This window comes from Cricetulus griseus, chromosome 6 (assembly GCF_003668045.3).
Source record: "Cricetulus griseus strain 17A/GY chromosome 6, alternate assembly CriGri-PICRH-1.0, whole genome shotgun sequence".
Taxonomy (NCBI): domain Eukaryota; kingdom Metazoa; phylum Chordata; class Mammalia; order Rodentia; family Cricetidae; genus Cricetulus; species Cricetulus griseus.
Window position 1 is genome coordinate 140,376,848 of NC_048599.1, and position 26,045 is coordinate 140,402,892.

General features: G+C 49.6%; 3 protein-coding genes across 9 annotated transcripts in view; 2 read left to right on the top strand and 1 right to left on the bottom strand.

The window, feature by feature from the left end:
• The window catches only part of Tsc1 (TSC complex subunit 1), a 47,432-nt gene extending 42,442 nt beyond the window's left edge, over window positions 1-4,990 (top strand). For all 6 annotated transcript variants that reach the window (XM_027423071.2, XM_027423070.2, XM_027423073.2 and 3 more), the window contains one exon: window positions 238-4,990. In XM_027423071.2, coding sequence (XP_027278872.1) covers window positions 238-751 — 514 coding nt within the window. In that variant the 3' untranslated portion in view covers window positions 752-4,990. The remainder of the gene's footprint in view (window positions 1-237) is intronic.
• Window positions 4,991-5,786: 796 nt separating this feature from the next.
• Window positions 5,787-11,429, bottom strand: Spaca9 (sperm acrosome associated 9). 2 transcript variants are annotated; one of them, XM_035446183.1, is made up of 4 exons: window positions 11,309-11,429; window positions 9,488-9,664; window positions 7,275-7,477; window positions 5,787-6,726 (listed from the first exon to the last, which is right to left on the bottom strand). In XM_035446183.1, the coding sequence occupies exons 2-4, from the start codon at window positions 9,629-9,631 to the stop codon at window positions 6,408-6,410; spliced, it is 666 nt and encodes a 221-aa protein (XP_035302074.1). In that variant the 5' UTR covers window positions 9,632-9,664; window positions 11,309-11,429; the 3' UTR covers window positions 5,787-6,407. The 2 variants fall into 2 exon arrangements, with proteins under 2 accessions (XP_035302074.1, XP_027278876.1); XM_027423075.2 differs by lacking the exon at window positions 11,309-11,429 and having other exon boundaries at window positions 9,488-9,747.
• Window positions 11,430-17,784: 6,355 nt separating this feature from the next.
• The window catches only part of Ak8 (adenylate kinase 8), a 105,485-nt gene continuing 97,224 nt past the window's right edge, over window positions 17,785-26,045 (top strand). Inside the window, exons 1-2 of the mRNA XM_035446942.1 lie at window positions 17,785-17,866; window positions 24,510-24,559. Of these exons, the coding sequence (XP_035302833.1) occupies window positions 17,785-17,866; window positions 24,510-24,559 (132 nt within the window). The remainder of the gene's footprint in view (window positions 17,867-24,509; window positions 24,560-26,045) is intronic.

The window sequence follows — 26,045 nt, forward strand, 5'->3', positions numbered from 1 at the left end:
AGGACCTTGGTTTGGTTCCCAGCAACTAGGTGAGCCATCTGTAACTCCAGTTCTAGGGAGTCTGACCTTGTCTTCTGGCCTTCTCAGGTCTCAGGCACACACATGGCGCATATACACACATGCATACCCGTAAAAAATTTAAAGAATGGGCAAGCCAGATTCAGGGATCAAGTATAATTTCACACTTCCTCAGAAATGCTACGGTTATCAACTGCATTCTCTCTGGGTCTCTTTCAGGCTTGACTGTTGTAGTGATGGCTGCTCAGATTCCTTGGTAGGGCATAATGAAGAGGCTTCTGGCCACAACGGTGAGGCCAGGACCACCAGGCCTAGTGGCCCCCGGGCCAGCTGTGGAGGCAGAAGCACTGGAGGCAGCAGCAGCAGCAGCAGTGAGCTTTCCACTCCAGAGAAACCCCCAAGCCAGAGGTTCAACAGCCGGTGGGAAACCACTGTGGGTGAGCCCTCCGGCAGCATCCCCACGACTGTTGGCTCACTTCCTAGTTCCAAAAGCTTCTTGGGCATGAAGGCCAGGGAGCTGTTCCGTAATAAGAGTGAGAGCCAGTGTGATGAGGACTGTGTGACCGGCAGTAGCCTTTCTGAGACCCTAAAGACAGAGTTGGGCAGAGACTCAGGCATGGAAAACAAGACTCCCTTTAATCTAGATGCCTCACACCCATCTTCCCCAAACTCGGACAGTGTGGGGCAGCTCCACATCATGGACTACAATGAGACTCATCAAGAGCACAGCTGAAGGGTCTGTCAGTGTTAATTTGCGTCTTTGTCGGCACAGAACAGGAGGTGTGAATGCACGTTCTAGGCTTTTCTGTTTCCAGGGTCTGAGCGGCTGCTTGTGCAGTGGAAATGGGACAGAGGTCATTTTGACAGCTGGCAGAATGTGGGAAGATAGTTTTTGGGTCTGGCATTGAGATGCTTTCCTTCACCCCACCCCAGTCTCTTTCGTTTACCTAGCAGTATGTACTAATTGAGGGCCTGTGCGTGTCCCTTGTAGCTTTATTTTCTTCCTTCCTCCCACCAAATGGTTGTGTCCTTTGAACCTGTGCAATATGAGGCCAAATTTCATCTTTGGGTCCAACACACCACTCTGCTTTCCTGAGGTGCAGATAGATGGGTGGCTTTTGGGTAGACCAGGCAGTTAGTGGCACTGCAGGTAAGTCCAGTTTTGTCCCTTCCAGGAGGATGTAAATTGTCTTTACAGGAGCCTTTTCACTGCTTTTTGGTTCTGAAGTTCAGTATCTAAAGCCACAGATCTAGAGAAACTAGTTCATTCACCTCTGCCTTCTTTTGGCAGCTCTGAAACGCTTCCTAGAAGGTTCTGTGAGAATACCAGTTGTTTTGATAGTGTAGTTGGCGCTGTGGAGGCCATACTGCTTACTCTCTGGAAAGCTTGTATCCCTCTCCCCCACTACCTCTTATTTATTTGGTATTTGCTTGAATGCTGGCACCATGCTGCCTGTGGGTGGGTGTGTAGGTGGTTGTCCTGCAATCCGCAGACTGAGAAGAGTGGTCACTAGGAGGGGCACCCAGAATGCTTGTGCACATGTGGAAATGTGCTGTTGGCTGGCTCTGTCCCACTGAGCCACAGTTCCACCTTTCAGCCTGTTTGCCTGCCTCCCTTTGTCTACATGCCCGATTACCAGCTGCTTTGTGATTCTGCAGCAGACAAGGCTGGAAGGGTCAGAATTTCCATAGAGTTTATGTGACGTCATTCTCGGGCTCAGGGTGCCTCACCATAGTAGGTTCTAGCAGCTATTTTACATCAATTTTGACTTTGCAGGAGAGATTTCCCCCTGGGGCTTCATGTCAAACACTTCTGTTAGGAACAGCAGAGCGACTCAGAGTCTGGGAAGGTTGATGGAGGCTGCTGGCCTGTACCACTGTCACGAGAGGTGACCAGTCAGAACAAGGTGGTGGCAGAGAGCCCAAACTCAGTCAATGCTCCTGAAATAAATGCTGGAAGTGTAAGAGTTGTTGCCTGATATTCTGGACCAGGCAAGGAGAAACTTGGGAAGGAGCCACGAGCTTGATTTTCTTGTTTCTGTTCTAGCTGTTGTATAAAGGACAGAAGAGTTTAACTACAACAAAGATAAAAGAAACTAATGGTACGAAATCTTACTGCATATGGAAGTTTCCAGCCTGAGGGTGAAAGTCTTTTTTTTAAATGTGGCAGTAACTATCCTAGCATCCCTAAGTAAGGTGAGACTCCTTGTCACCATGGCAGTGCTGGCTGGAGACCTGTTAGGGCCATATCTCTGCTATAGCCAGCCCACAAGAAGACATGCCACTGACCACTGTCAGACCAGCAGAGGCAACCAGTGCCCCAGGACACTCAGTGATGCCATGCTTTTCATTTAGCTCTGCCCAAAGGAAAGTTGAAAACCCAGTGTTCTCCCACCTGATCCATGGTAGAAAAGGGCAGATGAACAGATGGGGAGAAAGATCTCAGAGTTAATGGTAGACACTGCTCCTAAGAGCTGCCCTCCACCCCGCACCCCAAGATGTGTGCTAGAGAAACAAGCCTTTTTCTCTGCATTAGAAAGAAAATTTATAGATTGCACAAGTGTTGAAGTTTAGGGAACAGAGGCAGTGGCTTGGTAAAGCAGACTGAGGTCTAGGCTAGCATGACAACTGATCAAGCTTGGGCCTGCAGCACTTTTCTCCAGTCTGGGTGTTCTGTACCCAGTGACAGAACCTGAGCATCCTGTGTGGTTTGAGTTCTAGAAGGCTGTTGAGGCTTTTTTTTTTTTTTTTTTTTTTTTCCTCCAGCTAAGGTTCCTGGGCGGGGGACTGTGACCTGAAGATTGCCCAGCCTAAACATTGGCTCTTTTCAAAGGACTCCAGACTCAGTGGGTGGAGGCTTCTGTTTAGAGAGCAGTGACAGAGCATCTGGGGATCAGTGGGTCACCTGCTGCTGCTGCTGCTGCTGCTGCTGCAGTCAGGAGGGGCACTTCTGAAAGGCAGCTGAGGCCTGGGCCAAGGCATTGGAGCGGTGGGTATCACGGGCGCCTGGTGTGTGTGAATGCTGGGGTTGAATGGCTCCATCCTTGAACCACTTGGAGTTGTGTTGTGGTTGCCCGTGTGACCCAAGGAGACTGGAGGCTGTGTCTCCTTCAGTCTAGAATCTGTCAGAAGCAGCACTACAGTGCCACTGGAGTGGAGGAGCAGGTCAGTGCCAGGAGAGGAACTAAGCACACATCTCTGTCTCATTCCTCCCTGAAGTCTTAAGAGTTTGCTTTGGGAGCAAAAGCAACATGACCATGGACATGAGGAGATAGGCTCTAAGGCATCCCTGGAGCAGGCAGCACAGCTGTCAGGGCGATTGCTGACCTTGATAGCTTTGTTGACCTTTTCAGGAGGGAAGTTTGTTCAATCTTCTGGACTAAGCTGCAGAAGGTTCCTACTGTGTGTGACATGGTTAGTCACTTCTTAGAAAGCAAACTCAAAACCCAAGAAAAGTCCTAGAAGCCACATGTGATTAAAAAAAAATTAACCTCCCCTCCCTAAGCTGCTGTGGCCAGTGGTCAGTGTTTCCTGGGTGGTAGTGGCACCACAAGCCACTGTGATAAGCCACAGACTCAGGGCCATTTGCAGCATATGTGGGCTCTAGTGTTCAGAGGAGAATGAGAAAATGTTAGCAGTTGAATGATCAAGGATGAAAAGACCTCAGAGCTCAGGCTGACAGTCAGGGTAGAAACCGAGGAGTATGTAACAGCAGTCTGGTGTGGTGAGACCAGCCAGCAGGAACCTACCTACCACCTGAAGCCAGAAAGAAGTAAAGAACAAACACAAGTACTGTAGGAAGGTGCTCATTTTCCTGAGCATTAAGGGTAGGAGACGCTGTGGACAAGCTGATGGAGGTGTGGGCATTACACCAGCTCAGCTTGCACTGCAGTACATGGGGTCTGTCTTGGCCAGAGGCCAGCAGTACTACACAGTGAGTCAGATGGCAGCCTGCATCTGCTGCACCTTCGCCCCAAGGTCCATGCTGTAAATCCACTGCTGTGGAAAATATATCCAATGTGAGGGTGTTTGTGTCCTTGTGTACATCCAGAAGTCTGTAGTATGTGTCTCCATCACCGCTCCCCTCTCCCCCCAGTTTGCTGCAGGGTCACTGATTGCCTTGGGTTTAGCCTGTCTGTGTAGGTAAAAATGGGAACTGGCCCCTGGGCTGCTGCTGTGACCTTTGTTCCCACTCAGCTTCCCAGTCTGAGTCCCTGGTGTGCCAAGGGGAGCAATGTTTCTGTTTCTGATGCCACCCCGAGTTTTAAATGAGGTATAGAGAAGCAGCAACGCAGCTACAATGGAAACTGCACCCTGAACACTCTCGGTCTCCGAATGAAATTTAATGGGGGCCAAGAAGTGCCCTGCCCTTCCCAGAACCCCAGTATTATCCATCTCTGGATAGGTAGGCTGACTGAGCCACTGCAGCTGGTCTTTCACTAGACCAGTCAGTCCCTCTCCCTGCCCCACCTCACAGGGTTGGATTGGAGGAGAGGTCATGATGGTGTTTTTTAGCTCTCTGTCGGATCAGAGGCAGACAGGCGTTTTTGCACTAGGAAGATTCAGTGGTCACCCTTCATGAGACTGGACCACAAAACACATTATGGAGGAGCAGGCTTTGCTAAGACATAATTTAGTTTTATAGTCAATCATGGATGAACTATATATGGATAACTTGGAGTTGGGGTGGGGGGGGTTCCCATCAGTGAAAACAAATCAGATTAAAAAAAAAAAAAAAAAACTTTTTAGTTCAGTGGAAGTCACCTCTTCTCAAAAGGTTTAAACTTTCCCACTACGACCTTAAAAGCATGTCAAACAATCTGCATCAGATGCCATAATACAAGCTACAGGAGAACATGGTACAGTCTCAGTGAATGGAATCAAAGGTTTGCTGTCCTTAGAATGTTCTGAAATGTCAAGGCAGTTGCTTGTGTTTAACTGTGAACAAATAAAGATTTATTGTTTTGCACTCCGCAGTGTTGAGATGGAGTGACTTTATGCTGGCCTTGGGGGCTTGTGGGTGAAATGAGATGGTCCAGAAACACTGCAGTCTGGAGTAGTTCCCTGGATGGTGGTACAGAACAGGGGTAAACTTGGGCTGGGGAACAGATAATTCAGCTGCCTTAAACTCATGCCTCTGTGTAAAGAGCAGTGTGTGGAAAAGGGCCACCTCTGAAAACTTGGCCACCCAAGTCTGCATCTCAAGTCCTCCTGATGGAACCCAGTAGAAGCTAGTCCTGGCCTGTGATATACCAAAGGACAGTATAGCTGTCATCATCACCTGTGCCGGTGCCCCCTCTGCCCTTCAGGTATTGCCCAGGAGTGGGAGATAACCTTTATATAATTTTGAGATTCTTCCCCCACCTAGTCCCTGCCACTCAGCCTAGGCCTTAGTGGGGCAAACAGGGTGTAAGCTGCCTGGCGGTGCCTCAACCAGGACAGGTATGGAATTACTGCACTGCCTGTCTTAACTGCAGGAGGCTGACTATCTGGAAGACTCAGGGGTTGTCTGAATAGGTCTCTTGCCAGACAACGAATTTACTCTTGGAGAAGCCTGCAGGCTGGCCCTCTGTGGCCTAAGCCTCCTAGAGGCAGCCCACTCTGAAGGGAAGCACTTGGCTGCAGAGGTCTCCGGCGCTGTCTGAGAAGGGCTTTGCCTATGTGGCCATCACCCAATGTCCTCCGATGTCTTACAAGTACAGAGGGGTTTTTGGTTTTTGGTTTTGTTTCTTGTCAGGTAAATCCCAGGAAACCAAGCCAGGCAGAGAAATGGTAGAACACTTTATTCTTGAATGTCTCCCCCTGAGGAAGCAACAATACAGAAGCTAAGTCGTCCCCTGTGAAGGGAAAAACCAAAAGTCAGAGCTCACTTCTGGCAGCCAAGAAGCCAGGAGTATACATCTACATTGTGGACAGACTAGACTGCTGCAGAGACTAGACCATTGTCCTGCTCAGGAGCCACTGAACAGTTCTGCGGTCTGCCATGCTCTTCCCTCTCCCAACTAAGAAGACCATCCATCCCTTGTTTTGGTCCAAGGAACTGAACACAGTTGAGTTCAGCCTCCTGGTCCCTTCCCCCTAACTTGTTCATGACAGACCCTGCAGCTCATTTCCATCTTGCCCCTGTCAAGACAAGGAGCTAAGTGGGCCCCCCTCCAGTTGGTCAATACAGAGCCAGAGGCCACAGCATGGGCAGGAGGCCTGGGCATCAGCATAGCACCCTTCCTCTGGGACATGCCCTACCCACACCATATTGTTTGGGCAGCTCCATGAGTAAGGATCCTTTTCATCAACACGGAGGTTAAGAGGCCGAAATGTTAGAAGTGAAAAGCAAGAGAGAGATTCTCAATTGTGTATTGGCCACCGAAGCCAAGTACGTTGACAGTGAGTTACAGTTTCCCACCAGGTGGTTTCCAGGGAGGCTTCCGGCCTTTGCCTTTCTCCCTAGAGTTGAAGCTCTCATTTTCAAGCTGCCTATACTTGTGTTTTCCTAACCAGTGCTGGGCAGGTCTGGTAGTGGCTGCTGCGGCGGCTCCCTGGCTACCCAGGACCTCACTCACATGCTGAAGCACTTTGCGAGGCAGCTTCTCGGAATGAGCAATCCACTCTTTCATTAAATCCAGGACTAAAGGGATGAGGCTGACCACGCCTCCATAGTGGTTCCTGGCTTCATCACAGCTGAGGTGGTTTACTACATCGTGTGGGTACCTACAGGATAGTGAGCAGATGGTGAGACTTACCTCATGGTCACCCACCCCAGGAGGTGTGAGAACTAAACTCATAGAACCTCAGGCTCCATCCCTATGTGTTCTGATTCAGAAAGTTCAAAGCCAAGAGCCCCAGGTGCTTGTGTAGGAAGCAGGAGCTCTTAACCTCCTATCACTTTTATAAAATACCGGCTACCTTCGACCCTTCTCACCTAACATCTGAAGAGCTCCCAAAAATGGATTCATGGAGCTTTGGATTCTTTGGGGTCACCATGGAACTCCAGGGGATGTAACTCTGATGTCCACTTCTGTAGCCACTTTCTCCCTAGTCTGCTTCTAAGTCCTAGGAGACATTTTTTTTTTTTTTTTTGTCCTGTCTGTGACCCAGTTTTAGATCCATTTGATTAGGTTAGTCATTGTAGGTAGTTGGTGGCTAGGACTTATATGGACTAGAGGCTGTAACCTGTTCCTTCAGGGGAGAGTCAGCTCAGAGGTTCCTGTCCTCTGATGAAGCACACTCTGCCCCGTGTACCCCCACGAGGGACTTACTTTGCTCTGAGGCTGCTCAGGTCATTGCTTTGGCTAACCAGGGTTTTGCATTTCTCCAGAAGGCTGTTGGTGACAGGAGTGCCCGAGTGCAGGGCCTCAAAGTACTGGCAGAGCTTGTTGAGTTCCGAGCAGATGTCCAGGAACATGACCAGGATTCTCCGGTCTGTAGAGTTGTTACAGTAGTGTTCCATGTAGCTCTGCACCTGCAGAGGCCAGTGTGTCAGGAGCGGGAGCTGGAGAGACAGGGCACTGCCCCAGGCCTCCCACAATCACAGACTGAGTGCCAGACATGGCAGCGTTTGAATATACAGCTCATGATATACAGCTAATGTCGTGTACCAAGCACCATTGCAAAAATGCTTCCCTAAGCCTCATCTCACTCCCTCATCACCTAAACCTTTTAGAGTCCTCCTTTTACATACTCCCTGAATGCTAGAGGTTCAGACATGAGAAATAACCTGATTGGGTGCCAACAGAAGTGGCTTGAATGATTTGCCTCCCCACACAGTGGCCTGGGCTTCACCACTCTGCTTATCCAAACCACAGACAAGTAAACAAGAATCCTTCAGGCTGGTTGTACTGCGTTTTAGAGTTAGAAAAAGTGAGCTACAGGCCTGACTGGAGAAATGACTGTCCATATGAAGACAATGCAGTGTGATACCCCAACCTGGATTCAGAGACCATCTCCAGTGTGGGGGTGTGGGTGTGGAGTGACAAGTCCACACCAGACTTCATATACCAAGTAAACATTACACCTCTATGACTGCGTAGGTAGCATGCTGAGAACACTACTTCTCTGTTCTTCCCAAGGCTTCCTTGGTTAGGGGTAGGAATCCCTCTATGGGTCTTTTGCCAGTTACTTGTGGCCACCCAGAGACTTTGCCTCTAAGCACAGGCAAGATGACATGGCTGTTCTTATGCTAGGGAAGAACTGCCTCAGCTACAGGACTGAGTAAAGGATTCAATCATTTCACAGCCAGCTGTTACTCTCCATGGAGTGATGAATGGGGCACCGCTGCTTCCTCTGATACTCCAAACTCTCTGTTTAGCGGGGCTACCCTGCTTCTCGGTGATCTGAAGGGATTCTTTCCAAGTCTGTTAGAGGTAGAGGCTTCCGACAACATACCTGTCCAGGTACCTGGGGTGTGACCACAGCAGAGGGGCTTCCTTGGGTGTGTAAGGGGGGCTTTTGGGGTAGACATCCCCTTCTGAACCTAAGGTGGGAAGCCCTATCAAGCAGGTGCTTAGAAGTGAGACATAGGCCACTATTAGAGACTGAAAACCTATCCCATGCCCTTGCAAGGTTGAGCTGCTGGGGGAGTGTAACCAACTGCTCTTTCAATAGTTTGGGCGCATGAGCATGGACCAGTGGACCACTGTGATAGACAAGTGGGTGTGGGGTGTGGATGCAGCAGCTTGCATGATGCATTTTTTCAAGTAAAAAAACAGGAGGTTTTTTTGTTTTGGTTTTTTTTTTTTTTTTTTTTTTTTTTTTACAAAATTTAGAAAAAGAATGTTAAAGGATGCCTCTGGCAAAGGTTGCTTGTTTTCCACAGTCTGCTTTCTCCTGGGTACTTCAAGCCTGTACCACATTGACCCCCAGCCCCCTTTAAACAGGTACCCTTCAGGGGAGCTTGACTTGTTTGTAGCATCCTGTTTTTCAGTTCTGGGATCCAGCTTGTGCCTATGTTCCTAGCTACCCAGTGGCGGGGGCCCTAACTCCCTGGAAGGCCTCCAGGAGTAAACTAGGACCTTTAAAGAAACAGGTGAAGTAAATGTATCTGCAAAGCCTCCATCAGTGAGCTGGGCCAGGTGCCACTTGGAGAATGACCATTATCTGCCTGCTTATCAACAAATGCCCCAGTGCTCAGCCTAGGGCTTGCAGGTGACACCAGACACTTGAGTACTTAGTATGGGATGTTATCATTAGATGTGCCTTCAGGTGGGGAAACTGAGGTTAGTGAGATATGATCACCCACCCAAGGTTACCCAGCTGGCTGAGTCTTGAGCCCATATTTTAGTCACTGTTACGTATCTGGTAGGTGGAAATAACTGAGGGACTGTTTCCATCAGTTAGAATCTGAGTTGGCATGGAAACTAACATGCAGTTCTCCTCTCTAGGGCTCCACTGATCTGTGTTTTGGGTGAGGGGACTAGGCTGGGAAGAACACCCTACCCAACCCTGCACCAGCCCCTGGCTCTCCAGGCATCACCTGTCCGATACTGGAGATAGGCCGGATTTTGTCGTGAGCATTCTCCCTGCAGTGCTCTAGAGCTGCAATGAAGGTGAACTGTTGTTGCTGGAAGAGCTTGTATTTCTGCTCGATGCTTCGGAGGGTCTCTTTCACCTCATTCATTGTCGTCCTTGGGTTTCACAGGACAGGAAGGGTCTATTGCAAGGAAGAAGAGAGCCTTGAAGTCCCGGGGGTCAGAATCTCCATTCAGTTTTGGAGGGAAGTGCCCTCCCAAAGGAATGTGTCCTGGAAGCCACATGCTTGTCCTAGGTCCTTCAAGTTGTCCACTACCGCGTCAAGTCTGACCTTGTCTGTTTACCCCCTCCAGAACACAGTCTGCAATGAGCTGTAGCTTCCTTCACCTAGGGACAGGTCCTCAGTGTCTGCAGATCATTGGGTCTACCCTCACACACATGCACACTGTCTCAAATGTATGTGCACACATAGCATCCAGGACCTCTTCCGTAGAAGAACCTGGGAGTCAGGGGCATGCCACAAGACCCCAAACCAACAACATGTAAGTTTAAAAAAATGTCTGCCATTGATATAGGATGTCCTTCTGTACACTGCAAACATGTGTTGCTTTTATTGGTTGATGAATAAAGCTGCTTTGGCCTATGGCAAGGCAGAATATAGCTAGGAGGGAAATGCAAGCTGAGATATAGGGAGAAAGAAGGCAGAGTCAGAAAGATGCCAGCAACTGCCAAGGAAGCAAGACATGTAGAAAATGAGGTAATGCCACAACCACTTGGTGATACAAAGATTAATAGAAATGGGTTAATTTAAATGTAAGAGCTAGCTAGTAATAAGCCTGAGCCACTGGCCAAACAATTATAATTAATATTAAGCCTCTGAGTGATTATTTTATAAGTGGCTGTGGAGCTGGGTGGGGCACATAAAAGCCTCTGGCTACACACCACTGTGAAGTTGTTGAGAGTCTGGAAATTCTTGTGAGCTAAGCAGGGGAGAGTCAGTGCTTGGTGGTTCTGTGTGACTATCTCTGTGGTCTTGGGGCAGGTTTCCAAGGCAGGTATTGGTGCAGACCCCCCCCCATCTTATGTTAATTAACTGCATTATCTAATCAGAAAAGGCATCTGCAGGGAGTGCAGCCCAGAGGCCATTATTGATGTGATACTGGCTGTCCTCAAACACTGAGAATCTCCCATGGGCAGAGAGGGTAGGGGTACCCTATCCACGCTGTCATAGTTTACTGACCTCTGGCAAAATGCTTATAGTCTTTAGGGAATGTCAGAACTGGAAGGGGCCTCAGTAACTTCCAGGGGAGACCTAGAGATAAGGGAGTCCCACTGATTTTGTGCCATAGACCCCTGGGTCCCAGGCTTCCTGATGACTAAACACCTCCTCTCTGCCCCTCCACCAGTGCCCAGATGCCACCCTGTGTCAAATGAGCCAAAGCCATTCCAAGATGCAAAAGTAGAGGGAGGAAGACGCACAAAATCAAGAGTAGGGAAGGTAGCTTCTTAGTGAGGACAGAGTAGAGCTGGGAAGACGGCTAGCTCTGTAGCAAAATAAATGGCAGCAGGGGAATGTTTTACAAAACAGACTAGACCAGAGTACAGCCTCTATGGATGCTGCCCTGCAAATCAGAGAGCTCAGAGATAGCTGGAGGGGAGGCCTTTTAGAGACCTAGGGTTGTCCCACATTAACCCAAGTGGGTGTCCCATGCAATTTAATAGAGCATGCACTGTGTCTGTCAATAGCTGGGAGTAGCTGTAGCCTTGGTTGGCCTGGTGCAAGTCAGTCCCCAGGAGACAGGGCAGCCCCTTCCTCTCTCCTCACCTTCCTACACTCGGCCTTCTGCCTGAGTGACAGGGTGAGTATGGAGTTGATATTCTTGTTTATTGGGCATCTGCCATGTTCCCGGCCTCTTCCCCACGGAGCAGAATTGCTCACTTGTGTATACTTGTTTTCTATTGTCCCTCCCCAGAATTCTGACTCACCAGGAAACCAGGAAAGGGTTGAGGGTGAAAGGAGAAAGACAGAAATTAAGGACTGGGTGCCAAAAAAAAAATCATCATCCATTCAAGAGAGAAAAGAAATACTTAAAAAAAAGTTCAAAGAATAAAATAACAGAATTTTAAAGAAATATTGTGCCTTCCCCTACCAGAGCCTGTGGCAAAAGAAAGATATATCGTAATAAGTTTGTCTTTATTAAGTGTTGATAGTTTATTCTAAATGGATTTTTTGCCATTTGTTTTGAATTTTTGAAGAACATTACATTGATATATCTATCTTGATTGTTGAGATTTAGGGCCCTTTGCATTCCATTCACAGATGAGTGTCCCCTCCTGCCCCAGCTCAGAGCTTACAAATGACTCAAGTTGTAACCTAGGAAAGTCAGAGAGGCCTGGAGGTGGGCACCCAGAGACACAGAAAGTGTGTCTTGTTAGCCTGCCCCCTGCCCATGCAGCTCAGTGCTGTGGTTGGCCATAGTCAAGACCGTTCTGCAACTACCTGTCCTGGGTTCAGGGCCTCTTCTACCCTGACTACTGACCTCGGGTGACTATCATCTCTGAGCTTGTGCCCTAACATATGGAAGGAGAGGGCAGCAGACACCAGGCTTGGGGTGAGCATGTCCTGAGATGACAGCTATAAGGCAAGTGGGGACCCCAGAGCACAACATACCTCAGAGCTCCTGTGATTATCCAGCATGTAGCTGACAGGTGACTGCTACAACAGTGTGGTGAGTACCTGAAGAGACATGAGGCCAGAAGTGGGAGCCTGTTTTCTTGGGGGAGGGGGTAAACTCTAAGCTTGAAAAGAATGGGTGCAGGTGGGCAGTGTACTAGGCCAAGTGGCAGGGATATAAAGACAGGGCGAAGCCAAGGGACCCCTAGGTCAAGCTGGATATTCAGAACTGCTGAAGGCATCTAAGCCAGAGAGTGGACATGAACACCACACACACGGTCCTTCCTTCCCTGTGACAGATGCAGTCTGGTGCTGGGCTCTGCAGCAATAGACAAGGTATATGAGGCCCTGCTCTGGATGAACTCTACTGGAGGTGGAAGAGGTCAGGGCAGAGCTCAGAGTGTGGCAGGGTGAACACATGAAAGGCAGGGCTATTCAGTCTGCCAGAGGGGCACCTGCAGGGTGGATGCCTACAGACATCAGCAAGACATTGGTCTGTCAATGGTATGAGAACAGCCTCTGACTCAATAGTGTTCTAGGAAGTCCCCGGCATGAGTCATCTCAACCCCTGGCCAGTTTAGGACAAGGGACCACAATGGCCACACAGGATGATCAGAGGATGAAATTGAAACCCCAGTTAGGAAGAGGGCAAGCCAGGGTCTGTCACATCTGGCTTGACTTCTCAATGTCAATTAGACCCACCCTCCTCGCCCTCTCTTAAGTTCCCTAGAGCAAGATGGCAGGTGTTGGGTTGGCTGTGGCCGCAGGGGAACCGGGGGAAGATGCTACTAAGGATCTGAAAAGTTACCCAACCACTTCTAGGGTCTGCTACTAGCTAGACGCTGGGCCTCACTTCCACTCCTATCCCAGAGCAATGAGGACTAGTACTCATGGAGCTGTCTCCTGTGTGTTCAGCTTCTGCCACCCTCTCTGGGCTTCTGGATTCTCCAAGGAGACGGAGCTAACTGGCTTGCTGTGGCCCATGAGCCCCCTAGAGAAAACCTGGCTCAGCTTTTGATCCTAGCAACTTGTGACATGCACACGTCAGGCATGTCACAAAAGGGGCTGTAACAAGCTATCCAAAGTGATTGTCCCTTGAACACAAGCCTCTGCAGCCAAATTAGAGTGGATGAAAGATCTGCATGCAGGTGCTTCTCTTTCTGGGGGGAGGAGGGAGGAGAAAGCGATTACCCCATAGGTTTTAGGCTTTAATTGATTTGTATTTTTCCAGTCTGCTAAAGAAGATTAGATCATGGTATGAAAAGTGCCTAGGGCTTAAAATAAACGAGGAGAAACGAAAGCCATTTCAGAAATGTCCAGGAAGCATACCGAACCTCCTCAGTGCAAGAAGCAGTTTGGCACTTGTATTCTTTGTTGAGGAGGTGGCTTCTTTGCTCCTTGGCTGACAAGTCTACCAAGGCCTGAGGCCTTTGAGGAAGCAGTTATAGGGACAGAGGGCAAGTGTCACAATCCCAGGCCAGGACGCCTGCTGCCAGCCTTGGGGCTGCCTCTGATTTCACTCCTGGCCCTCGGCAAGACTTCCCCCCTTTGCTGGGCCTCAGTCTGTTTCTGCCCAAGGAAAGAATCTGGATCAAAACTCTTCACGCTATTGGAATGTCCGCTCTCTGTCCAGCAGTCGGCCAGGAAAGAGATCTGGAAAGAGGAAATGACTTGCCCAAAGTCACCCAGCCAACTCCTCTGTCCTGTCCTGCATTCTGAGAAGAAAGGTTTTCATTTGACTATGCATGATGTTGTGGCCCCAGGAACCCTTGAACGCAAACAAGACTGGTTCTTGACCCATGTAAACAGATGAACTACAGGGGCCTCAATTGGTAAGAGCACTTGCTGCTCTTCCAGAGGATCTGACTTTAGTTCCCAGCACCAAGATCTGCCTGTAATTAAAGCTCCCTGGTTCGAACACCAGGGTTTTCCAGCCTCTGCTCTTCCTCTGCCCCACCCGTATACACATACGTAAAAATAAAAGTTGTAAGAGGGAGGCTACAGTTGTCCAAAGTGATTGAGGGGAGATTAAGATTAGTCTAAAGATTAAATGAGATACCACTATGGACAGTAGGTCCCACATTGCCCACTTCCCACTGGGCAGTCACTGTCGAATACTTCAGAGCAGTCGTTGGAGTAATACCTGAGCTGCACCCACTGCTCAGAGTGGAAACTGAGGACCAGGGCAAATTTGTCTAGTTCCCAGCGTACATCCGCACACACGCAGCACTTGCATTTTGGGCTGTCCCTCCCTCTTGGCTACACTTGCCCCTTCCACAGTATCAAGCTCTCCTCCTCTAGGCCAGGACACCTCCACCTCTTCCCCCACCACTCCCCGAGTGTTTTCGATTCCGCTCTTGGGCCGGCGCCCCAGCCCCCTTTACCCTGGTTTGACTCGGACTGGCCTTCGCCTCACAGAGTACCCAGAAGCTTGTAGTGCCTGCGTGGGTGTGTGGGCCCCGGAGGGCGGGAAGACCCTCATCAGTTCTCGGGAAGCAGGAGTGGGCGGGGTCGAGGCCACAGAGACAGGCGGCCCTGGCCGATTGTGACTACAGGTGCCATGGCAATCAGGTCACATGGCCCGCTGCCCAAACCAGGAGATCCCGCCCAGGTTCTGGCTGATCCCGGATGCACATGACTTTTGCGCCTGCAGACATCAGATCTACATCTGCTTAGCGTCTTTCGTTTAAAGATAGGGAAACTGGGGTGCCCGGAGCAGAGTCAGGGTTGAACCCTAAGCTCCCAGCATCCAGAAGCAAGTTTCTGGATCCGATCTCCCTCAGGAGGGCCTGGGGATCCAGAGCTGTGGACCCTAGGATGTCGTGGGATTCTTCACATGGTGGCCCTTCGGAGAATCCTGGGGTCCTTGCACTGTGACCACAACTGGAGTCCTGGAGTCATTGTGCTGTGGTCCCACTGGCATCCTGAGGTCCTTGCGCTGTGGCCCCTCAGGATGTTCTAGGGTTGTGCAGTGTGGCCCTGGGGAGGGAGAGCCTACTGCGGTGAGGGCCTTGATGGATGGAACGGGGACCAGGACTGGTCCCAGCGGAGGCGCGGAGGCGCGCACCGATGACGCACAACTTGGCGTCCTAGCAACGCGGTTACTAGAGGTGCGGCAAGCAGTCCGAGACATGGACGCGACAACTGCCCCGCACCTCATCCCCCCGGAAATGCCTCAGTATGGGGAGGACAACCACATCTTCGAGATGATGCAGGTGTGAACAGGCGCCCGAGGGTAGGGAGTGAGACCACAAGACCGCAGGGGCCAGGCTGGCAGCACGGTCGCAGGGGAGCAGGGGTAGTCCCTCTTCTCAGTTTCTCCACCTGTGAAATGCCGCTGTAGTTCCCAGGGCCTCATCTGAATTTGTGGTGACCGAGCCTTGGGTCTTACCTACCTAAGCTGGGTCCTGGCAGCACTAACAAGGTAGGATCAGCCACCTGACTTCAGTTGTCCCAGGAGACAAACAACAGTGGAAAACAGAAAGAGTTGTTCTGTGTGACCAATATTAGGAAGAGGAACACATAAAAATCTGGTGATCTTCTCCCCATAGATCCAGTTTTGGGGTCCTGACAGAGGTTTAGATTTAGAGGGCAAGGGGTGCGTCTAACTAAGCAGGCCTGGTCAAGTGTGGTCCCACCCATTGCTGACCCATCTTTGTCTCAGCTCCATTCTCTCGTGAAAGTTGGTCTGACAAGTTACAAGAACTCTGGAATCTCCTCTGGCCGACACCAAGCTTCCCTTCCCTTCTCCCATCATGAGAGTTCCAGGAAATTCCCATTTCTCCGTGACCATTCATTGTCTCATCTGTCAGTCAAAAGGAGGAGATGCATGTGCTTGTCTCACTGGAGTGTCTTCATTCCTGTTGGGGCAGGATCATGGGCTGTCCAAGTTCAAGATGACGTCTCTGTCTGGGTGGATTTTTCAGAACTTTACAAAGCCCTCAACCCTTATCCTGACTCCCAGCCTGTCCCAGTTCCCAACCCCCTGTGACCTTGGGCCAAACTGTGCTCCCACCTATATGTGGTCCTTTTCCACTCATGCTCCCCATGTGTGCAAAAGGCTTTTAGAAGCTGGACTGGTAAGTTCTTAGCCACTCAACGATTCTGGGAGCCAAGGGTAAACTAGAGCTCAGTTTCCAGTACCCTGTACTGCAATTTGAGGTATTCAAGCACCCCAGTCAGAACCATGGTGACACATGAGCCCAGACCAAGGGACCCGAGTCTCCAGCAAACATGCTTCCTTTGGAAAGAATTAGTGGGAGGGGGAGACAGAGTGCCCAGTCACAAATAAACAAGCTCCACTGGGGCAAGGAGAGGAGGATTGATGACCCTGGCCTGTTTTCTGATCACCAAGAAAGCTTTAAGCTCATTTGGGTTGTGTCTCCACTGTTTTGATCATTTCCTTAAAAAACAGAAAAAAACAAAATCGTTTTATTTTCAAATGGGAAGTTATAAAAATGGTATTTGTCTCTTGTCTACCCTTGAAGCCATCTAACACAGGTGTTGTCAAAGCCATGAAAGTGTGTCCTGGGTCGTGTGTCCTCTCCCTGCTCCTGGATTTCTGTAGTGGTGTGTACGGCTCTGTCAAATTTTATCAGATGTCTGGAATCTCACGGCCTTCACAGATCCATTGCTGTTCACCCACACTAAGACCATTCCCAGAATTCAGTTCACTGTCACAAGCTCAGCTTCTTTTTGTCTTGTCCTGAGAAATACTTTTGGCATTACCGCTCTGGAGCACTTATTTTTCAGATGCACCATCTATGCAGTGTCTTAGCCAAGATGCAAGCGGTAACGTACTCAAATCATAGAGTGAGCCCAGCTGTGCCACTGGACAAAGGGAGGGAGTTGGAGGGAGGAGAGCTGAGGCCCCAAGAAGGGAAGAAAGTTGCTGGTGAGGTCTAGAGCTGCACTGGAACGAGATTTCCCCTTGGTGCTTTTGACTGCCCTGCACACCTGCTGCCCCCATAGGTGGAAGCCCCTTCCCTTCCTGACCTGCAGTCTAGCTCCGGTCAGCTCTCCAGTTCCCTGGTGTGCCAGCTACCCTGATAATTGCTTCCTCTGATGTGTTTGCTCAGTTGGGCTAAGAGTAGTCAAGACTTTAGATATTTGGCTGGATAAGTATTCTGCCCCTCTGTGGAAAGACCCAGGCAGCAGGAATAGCTTTGTTCCCCAGATAACATGGGCACAGGACTGGGCACCTGCTGCAATTGTGCAGATGGGGAGGACCACAGAACCCATAGGGTGGTAGAGCAGAGATGAGGTGAGGCAGAGCACACAGGTCCATATGGCAGGCCTGTGCAGGAACATAGGGTGGCAGGGATTTACCTGGGTGCATGCACTGAGATCTGATGACCAAGTAGCCAGGTCAAGGAGCAGAAAGCATTATGTGTAGAAGGCCAGCATTCACTGAGGCCCTGCAACAGGGCAACAGTGCAGGACCAAGGGAAGGCTTGGGTGGGGAGCACAAAGGGAGAAGAGGTAGAGAGGGCAGGGGCACTGGCTGCTTGGACTTCCTTGGGCCTCTGCTGCCAGCGACCCCAACAGATGCCCCAGTAGGTGATCTCTACAGCAACTAGGGCCCCTGCAGGTGTTCATCTCCTGCTATCTGCTTGTGCCCACAGAATATGCTGGAGCAGCTCCTGATCCACCAGCCAGCGGACCCCATCCCCTTCATGATCAATCACCTGCGCCGGAACAATGACAATGGTGAGCACTCACTCCAATGTGTGGTAGCTGCCTCCACCATCTCCTCCAGGGACCCTACCCATCCTGACCACAGCCCAGCAGCTTGCTGTCCCTATCTGTGTCTGAAGGGAGATCAGAATAGGACAGAGAGGGGAGGTACTTGGACCAGCTGCAGTGGTTAATTGGAGAATGGCTTCTTTTTCTTTTTGAGACTAATAAAAATTCTCGTGCCAAGCTATTAAAATGCAAAGCCCAGAATGGCCCATGTAATCAATTATTAATGCTTCCGCCTGCCCTGGCTGATGTCGCCTGTTGGGTTTAAACACTCTGATCACTCCACTTGTCAGGTGAAGTTTGGTTTCTGCTCTACCTAGACAGGTGAATGCTTGTACTTTTCCAAGGGTCTCATTATCACTACTTGCTAATGAGTTGCTGAACTCCCCAGACCTCAGCCAAAGGTGGGTTGGTCAGACCCCAGGCTCAAGTGCAAATCTGGGAAGAGAAAGGCCCTCCAATAAGCAAGGCCCCTTCCTGAATCCCAGCATGGTAGGTTTGCCAAGCCAAGGGAGGATTCTTCTGCCCTGGGTGAGCCGCTTGGGGACCTGGTGTCTTGATTGGTTGGTTGATTTTCCCACAGTTCTAAGGAAGCTTTATCTTAACAGCAAATTTAGCATTCGGGGCTTGAGATGCCCCACGGTGGAACTGGGCTGCCTACAGTCTGAAATGATGCTAAATTATCTAATAAAAGTTAGGTTTAGGTTTGAGCTGGTTATGGTGGTACACATATTTAGTTCCAGCACTCAGGAGGCAGAAGCAGGCAGATTCCCGAGTTTGAAGCCACTCTGGTCTACATAGTGAGTTCCAGGACAGCCAGGGCTACACAGAGAAACTTGTCTTGAAAAAATAGGGTATCGGGGCTGGAGAGATGGTTCAGAGGTTAAGAGCACTGATTGCTCTTCCAGAGGTCCTGAGTTCAATTCCCAGCAACCACATGGTGGACTCAGAACCATGTGTAATGAGATCTAGTGCCCTCTTCTGGCGTGCAAGGATACATGCAGGCAAAACACTGTGTACATAATAAATAATTTTATTATCTCTTTTGTCATGGAATCTTAGTAGTTAGCAACAGAAATAAAACTAGAGCAATCTTTAAAAGAAACATTTAAAGGTATCCAGAGCAGGCTTCATGCTTGCAGGTGCACCCAGTTCACCAGCCAACCTCACATGTCTTGCAACCTGCACCTTGATGGACATGAGGGTCCATCTTTTAGCCCAAGTCTAGCATGTGGACCCTAGCAAGGAATTCAAACAGGAAAAGCTCTGAGGCTTTTCCAAGTCATGAATGGCCGAGTCTGGGTACCCCAGCACCCAGCCAAAGTTGAGACCATAGACAGGGTGGAAATTGAGCTGCGACAGGAGGGAGTCAGAGAACATTGTTCCCTAGAATTCCACCTGCTTCTTCCAGCCTTGCCTACCTTGCCCCAGGCAATTCTCTCTGCCCCTCCCTGGTTAGCTGGTCACTATGCTGTTCTGGGGGAGGCTCTGCTGTTGGTTCGAATGTCCTGTCTGGGTGGCTGTGCCTCTTGGAGAATTTTTTTTTTTGATGGAAACTGCACCGAGGCTTTATTGTAGTTGTTTAATGAGCTAATCCCATGTTAGCTCGGGTCTTTCATCCACCCGCCATGGCGGATGGCTAGGAAAGATGGCTCGAAGTGTCTGCATAGAGATCTTATAGGGCAGCATAAGGGGAGTGTCTAGGGGTACTCACAGGCTCAGGATTGGTGTGCCTCCAGGCTTGGAGGGCTTGCCCTGTGTTGATTGGTCAACTGATTGTTATGGCCCATAGGCCCTCCCAGGGTGGTTGCTATGCTCTGTGTGTCATTGTTGTGCACTTGTCTGTAAAGCACATCCAGAGCCGTAAAGCATAGCCCCACCAGCTAACTTCTGATTGGTTCCTTGCCATAAGGCAGGCATCTGACCTCCTAGTGACCAAGGCAAGGTCAGGCAAACACGTGTTCGGCTGTTATGGCTGCCAAAATGGGGAGCTGGTCCCTTCATTCCCCCATTTTTTTTTTTTTTTGGAGATTCCAATCATGGAATTGCTGTCTCTTCAGCATCCCCATCAGGGAGTGAGAGGTATTGGCATCCCCTATGTAAGGATGGGTGACATATTCTTTCCAATCTACTTCCTGCTGACTTTGGGACGAAGTTAGGGACCCAAGAAGGCTGAAATGCTACTCAAAAGCAAAAAAAAAAAAAAAAAAAAAAAAAAAAAAAAAAAAAAAAAAAAAAAAGGGAATTTAGGCAATGGGTATTCCATCAGGAGCTGTTGGAAGACTCTGTTGCAGAGACAGGGGGTGTCCACATCAGCTGGACTGGTTCACATCCACAGCAAGTTGGAGGATTTTTTTAAAGGTTTATTTTCATTTTTTGTGTATGTGTGTTTGTCTGCATGTGCACTATGTATATGCAGTTCCCGTGGAGGCCAGAAGAGGGCATTGGATTCCCTAGAACTGGGAATTCCAGATCGTTGTGAGCCACCTCATGGGTGCTGGTAACTGAAGCCAGGTTCTCTGCAAAAGCAGCCAGTGCTCTTAGTGACTGAGCTCTCTCCCTATGCCCCCACTGTGGGGAAATTTTTTTGAGCTAATAATCTTCAGGCTTCCATAAGCCTCAGACCTGGAGTGAGAGCCTAGAACATGAGGCTGCCTTTGCCTTCTCACCTGTCTCAGTACTGCTGTGTGGCTGCAGGGCAGTATTTCAGCATCACATGCCCTGCACTAGCCTTCTCAAGTCCCCATATCATCATCCTGGGCTGGCTGAGTGCAGCTGATATCTGCTGGACAGCTATCTCCTATCCGCAACAATTTGCTTGTGGCCACCTACCACACATTTCCAGGCCTGTGACTTTGCAAAGACAGCTCTTGGTGGCATTTTCCCTTTATTCCACACAGCACCCTCTGCTGCAGAGAGTGGAGTCCAGGCCTGTATTGCCACAGTCAGTCTCCCACCTGCCATTTGGATGGGTGTCACTTTCCAGCCTGGATGTTCTTCAAGCACACATGCCAAGTCCGATAACCGTGGCTTTATTACGACGCCCCCCCACCCCAGTTCTCCACCCTACTCTCAAGCCTTGGTGAGCATTTGTGGGACATCTGTGTCTTTGGATAGGGATGTTCATAGGCTTTCATTCCCAGAAAAGCAAGGCCAACAATGGGTAGAGGGAGGCCACCTTGCTGTTGTAATTTTTCTAGGATGTCAAAGGCAAGAGAGGTGGGATCAGCCTGAGCCACACCCCTCTGGAACTTAGTGGGGTCCCAAGACATCCAACCTGCATTTCCCTTGCTCCCCTGGGCAGTAGTGAGAGTTGCTTGCCTCCTAGTCACCAGAGCCAGGAACACAACCTTCCTGCTTACTGGCAGCAGGGCACATGTAACACTGGCCAGTGACTGACATGGGAGGAAGAACTCATCCCAGCCTGTGAGCATGCACAGGAAGGAGGGAAGGAGCCCCACACTTGGGCTCCTAGCCCCTTTGCCTCGAGAAAAGCATTCAGTACAAAGTGAACGTTTACGGTGGCCCTGGGCAATATTAGCACAGGCGGTGGTGGATATAATGGAGCATTTCGCTTCGTATCAAACGCTTGTCCAGGAAAGCCTTGTATTAGAGCTCTGATACCTGAGGGGCTCCTTGTGAATTTTAAATCATGTTCCTAGTTAAGCCTCAAAAGGCTCCACGGATGGAAAGGTTCTTTGATTTTCTTTGAAGTGGTTAGAGGAGTTTGATTACTCTTGGCAGTCAAGCAGCCTTTTATGACACTGTTTATAAATAATTACTCATGAGCTAGGCCGGAGTTTCAAGGTGTTAGATTTTAAGAAACCGAAATTAGTCAGCTAAGTGAGTATGAGAAATTGGGAGGGGAGAAGGCCACGATGTTCCTCTTTAAAGTATTTTCTTAGGCGTGTACAATTTGGGTGCCACTTACAGGAGCTGGGAATGGAACAGAGGGGAGTAACACTTCCCCTGTAGCCCCTGCCCAGGGCCTCTGCCAGGAGTTGGATTTAATCGCTGGATGCCCTGGTTACACACTCAATGCGAGATGTATCTACCATCTTCTCCAGCACTACACCCCTGAACTCTGATGAATCTGGTTGGTGACATTCCCAGGGATAGGCAAAGGCCTGTGCTTAGAGCAGTGGGCACTGGAGTAGGCTCGCATAGCAGCCCTCCAGCATCCTGGCTTTGGCTGAGCAGGCATTCTCTATAGTCATAGCAATTTCCCCAATTCCTGTGCCTCTCTGACTTTGAACACCCTCCCCGCTGCTCTCCAAACTCTAGATTGAACTCCGGCTCCAACCTCACCTTCCCCCTCCCTGGCCCAAATGTCCACACCTGGGCTGCAAATGCTACCTGCTGTGACATCTCTCACTCAGATGGAGGCCCTGAGAGCCTTGCCCTGGCCTGTGACTTGTAGTAGGAATGGATGAATTCCTTGATTTCTGCCTTGAGACGTGCACTGACATCTCAGATGCTGGACAATGCCCCCAGCATCTACAACAGCCTGTGCCATGGGCAGTACCCACCTCCACCCTTTGCCATCGGCTCTGCAAGGCATAGTCCCTGGATGGTGGTGGTTGGTGGCAGCCCCATGAACCACAGTGCATCAAGGACAAAGGCTGTGTCATCAGTGCATAGAATAGCAGTGTTCTTCCCCTAGACCATTTTGTGGCCTTGCTTGGGGTATCCTTCCTGGTGGGGTACCCCGGCATGGATCCCCAGCTGTGTTGGATTCTGTGATCCTCTATCCTTTTACTAGAGTCTGTCTCAACTTGGCCACCCCTGAGTCCTTAGCAGTTCCCTACAGTGTTGACTGGCAAAGAGAGCCTTCTGTAGATGGCAGCAATAGTAACTCTCAGTGGTCACATCAAGGGCTGGGGGATAACTGAGGTGGCCATTGCAGGTTCTGCTGTGTGGGTGACCCTGCAATATTGACTTCTGTGGAAAGGTTCATGTGGATAAGACTTTGTACCTGCTCTCAGAGAGCTGGCCATTTGCTGGGGACAGCAGTGCCACTTTTTTGAGGCCTGGTAATGAAGCCTTCTACAGTGGAAGGGAAATTGCTGCAAGTAGCTTGACCAGTTTCTCCACAGTGGAACCAGGGTATAGTCTCAAGCAGGAAGAAGCAGTAAGGCCCAGAGTGTCCCCTGGCTGCGTGGAGGCAAAGATATTCTTGACAGAGAATGACAAATGATAAGTAGACATATGTTAGCATTGTCTGGGAAGAAAAGGGCTGCCCCAGGTCTGTCAGCTCAAAGGAGGGCATCATTTGGGACCCCTGAGGGATTCTCTGAGCCCTAGGACTATTAGGAAATGCAGGGCATACCCCTCCAGGCCCAAGGGAACCTAAAGGATCCTGCGGTCAGGCCAGCAGAGCACTGTGGTACCCGAGTATACAGCTCACTTTGCTAGCCTGCCTGCCATGTGGAGCCACATGGAGCCCCTGTCATGTAGCCTATCCCTTCCTCTCTGTGATGGGTCCTGTGCTACTGTGAGACTTTCAGAATTGCAGTGGCCGGGGGAGGGGTGATCATCTCACACTCTTCTCCACCCTCACCTTGGAAGTGAGAAGTTACTGGGAATTTGGGCAGAGACCTATTTGAACCCAAGCAGCCTAGCAGAGTACCCTTGTGCTGGCCTCCAAACTACTGTCCTAAAGGCTACTCTCTAGTTCCATCTCCATGTCTGTCCCCAGAGTAGACAGCCATTCATGCCTTACCTCTTCTTGGAGTAGGGTCCTTCCAGCTCCACGTGGACAGTAGAGACTCAAGAGAGTTGGGTAGACATTTTTCCCGTGTGTCCTAAGGCTAAGAGGACTTACTCTGGACAAGTAAGATGGAGGTGACATCATCAAGAGACTTCATTGGCAGTCATCCCTGGACTTACGTGTCATCTGACCTTGTTTGTGCCCCTGTCCCACCCTTTCACTGTGATAGACTTCTCTCCTCCCAGTTGCCAGCAACTGCTCCATGGTACCCCAGACGACACTCCAGGGCTTCTGCAGAACCAAGACTATTCCAGAGCCAGGACTTACAGCCACAAATAAGCTGCCAGGGTTGTAAAAATTTGCATAGAAATGCCTGCATTCGAAAACAAAGACTCACCTACCTTGGGTTTTATAAATCTAGCCCATACACTGCAGGCTTCTTTCCATTATTTTCTTCTATAAAATGATGGTGGGGGGGATACAATTTGCTAAATAAGAAGGCATAAATATATATATATATATATAAAAGCATCAAAGGTCTATTTACATAAAATACAACTTTATTTGAAAGAGTGTTCCCAAGACAAAGTCCCTGTTTAAAATGCTTTATGGCATTTGAAAATCCCAATTGTTTTTGATATTCATTAGTTTGGCAAACAAGTTACTGTGTCCGTATCCCCGTGGAGATAGAAAAGTAAACCATCTCTGTGATCGCTTACCTCTCTAAACACAGAGAATGCGTTCTGGGGCAGGAGTGTCTCCCAGCCTCAGGGTTACGAATGGTCATGTCACTGGCAGAAATGAAATCTGGGGAAGAAAGAAATAGACCCAGTGCAGCACAGACATGGCAGGCCGCTTTGTCGTGCCCAGTGCTGACATCCAAATCTTTTTCTTCCACAGTGCCGAAGGTCGTGATACTAGGTCCGCCTGCCTCAGGGAAAACCACCATTGTAAGTGCATTATATTAAATGTCATTCTAGAATGTGTCGTTCATGCTCCGGTGGACAGGGGGCTATGCACTGGTGAATTGTCCACACACCTGCTCTTTTCTTCTCTTCCTACCCACTTTCTCATTACAAATGGCAGGGTGTGTTCATAGCCAGTGTCTTAGGTAGTAGGGTTTCTATTGCTGTGAAGAGACACCATGACTGCAGCAACTCTTATAAGGAAAACATTTCATTTCAGAGGTGAGTCCATTATCATCATGGCCGGAAGCTTGGCAGCACACAGGCAGACATTGTAGCTGAGAGTTCTATATCTGGATAGGCAGGAGACAGAAAAAGCAAGTGAGCCACAGCCTGGCTTGAGCTTCTGGAACCCCAAAGCCCACCCCAGTGACACACTTACTCCAACAAGGCCACACCTCCTAATAGTGCCATTTCCTAGGAGCCATTGGGCCCATTTTCATTCAAATCACCACAGATGGGAATTCAGAAAATACGAACCACAGTCACACAGCCCTTTAACCCTGGGGTGCCACCCCTTCCCTGGTCACACTTCAGCGGCATCCTGGGGACATCTCCTGGCTACCTCAGAAGCACCTGGGGCATTCCCTCAACTATAGCTGGAGAATGCATTTCTAGAAGCACTTTCAGGTCCAACAGCCTGCATACCTTAAAGGCTTTGATTATGGTGTCTTAGTGTGGACTGTGAAGCAGCTGAAGTGAAAGAGCAATGACACTGTGCCATAAATGCTCACTTGTCAGTTCTGAGACTTCCCACACACTTGCCATTTTTCTGCCTTTTATTCTTTGGTCTTTCCATGTTAAAAGAGAAGCAAGGCAAAGACCAGACCAGACCAGTAAACACTTCCTTCCCTCTTTTTCACACCACCTCCACATCTTCCTTGTGGTCCACAGAAAGATGGGGGGGGGGGGATGATGGCCACACAGAGCCATTGGTAGGTGAGACAGATGGTTCTGATAGGTGAGAAGTACCTTACTCCAGCCACCCACAAATGACTGTGTCCCATGGCTTGCCTTTTCTCCACTGCTGAGCTACAGTCTTGGCTCCCTAGCCAATTTTTTTTTCTAACAGAATATAGAAGGATTTGGCAGGCTTAATTTCATTGTTTTTGGTTTTGTTTTTTAGACAGGGTACCTCTATTTGTTCAAGTTGGCCTCAAACTTACAGCTATAATGCTGGCATTATAGCTATGTACTAACATACCCAGCCGTGTGTGTGTGTGTGTGTGTGTGTGTGTGTGTGTGTGTGTGTGTGTGTGTGTGTAGACTAGATGACATCTTTGAGTTGCACTCATTGACAGGGTCTCTCACTGGCCTGGAACTCAATAGTAGTCTAGGCTGCCTGGCCAGCAAGCCCCAGGGGTCCTTCTGTCTCCACCTTCACAGTGCTGGAGTTCCAAGTGTGCCATCATTCTGTTATGCCCAATTCTTGGGACCCCAAAAAGTCCACCACCAAGGAGACAACTCACCG

Coding starts and splice junctions, on each gene's coding strand:
- Spaca9 (XM_035446183.1), bottom strand. CDS start 9,631: ATGAATGAGGTGAAAGAGACCCTCCGAAGCATCGAGCAGAAATACAAG. Junction 7,478..9,487: donor CTATCTCCAGTATCGGACAG/GTGATGCCTGGA, acceptor TGGCCTCTGCAG/GTGCAGAGCTACATGGAACA. Junction 6,727..7,274: donor CTGAGCAGCCTCAGAGCAAA/GTAAGTCCCTCG, acceptor ACTATCCTGTAG/GTACCCACACGATGTAGTAA.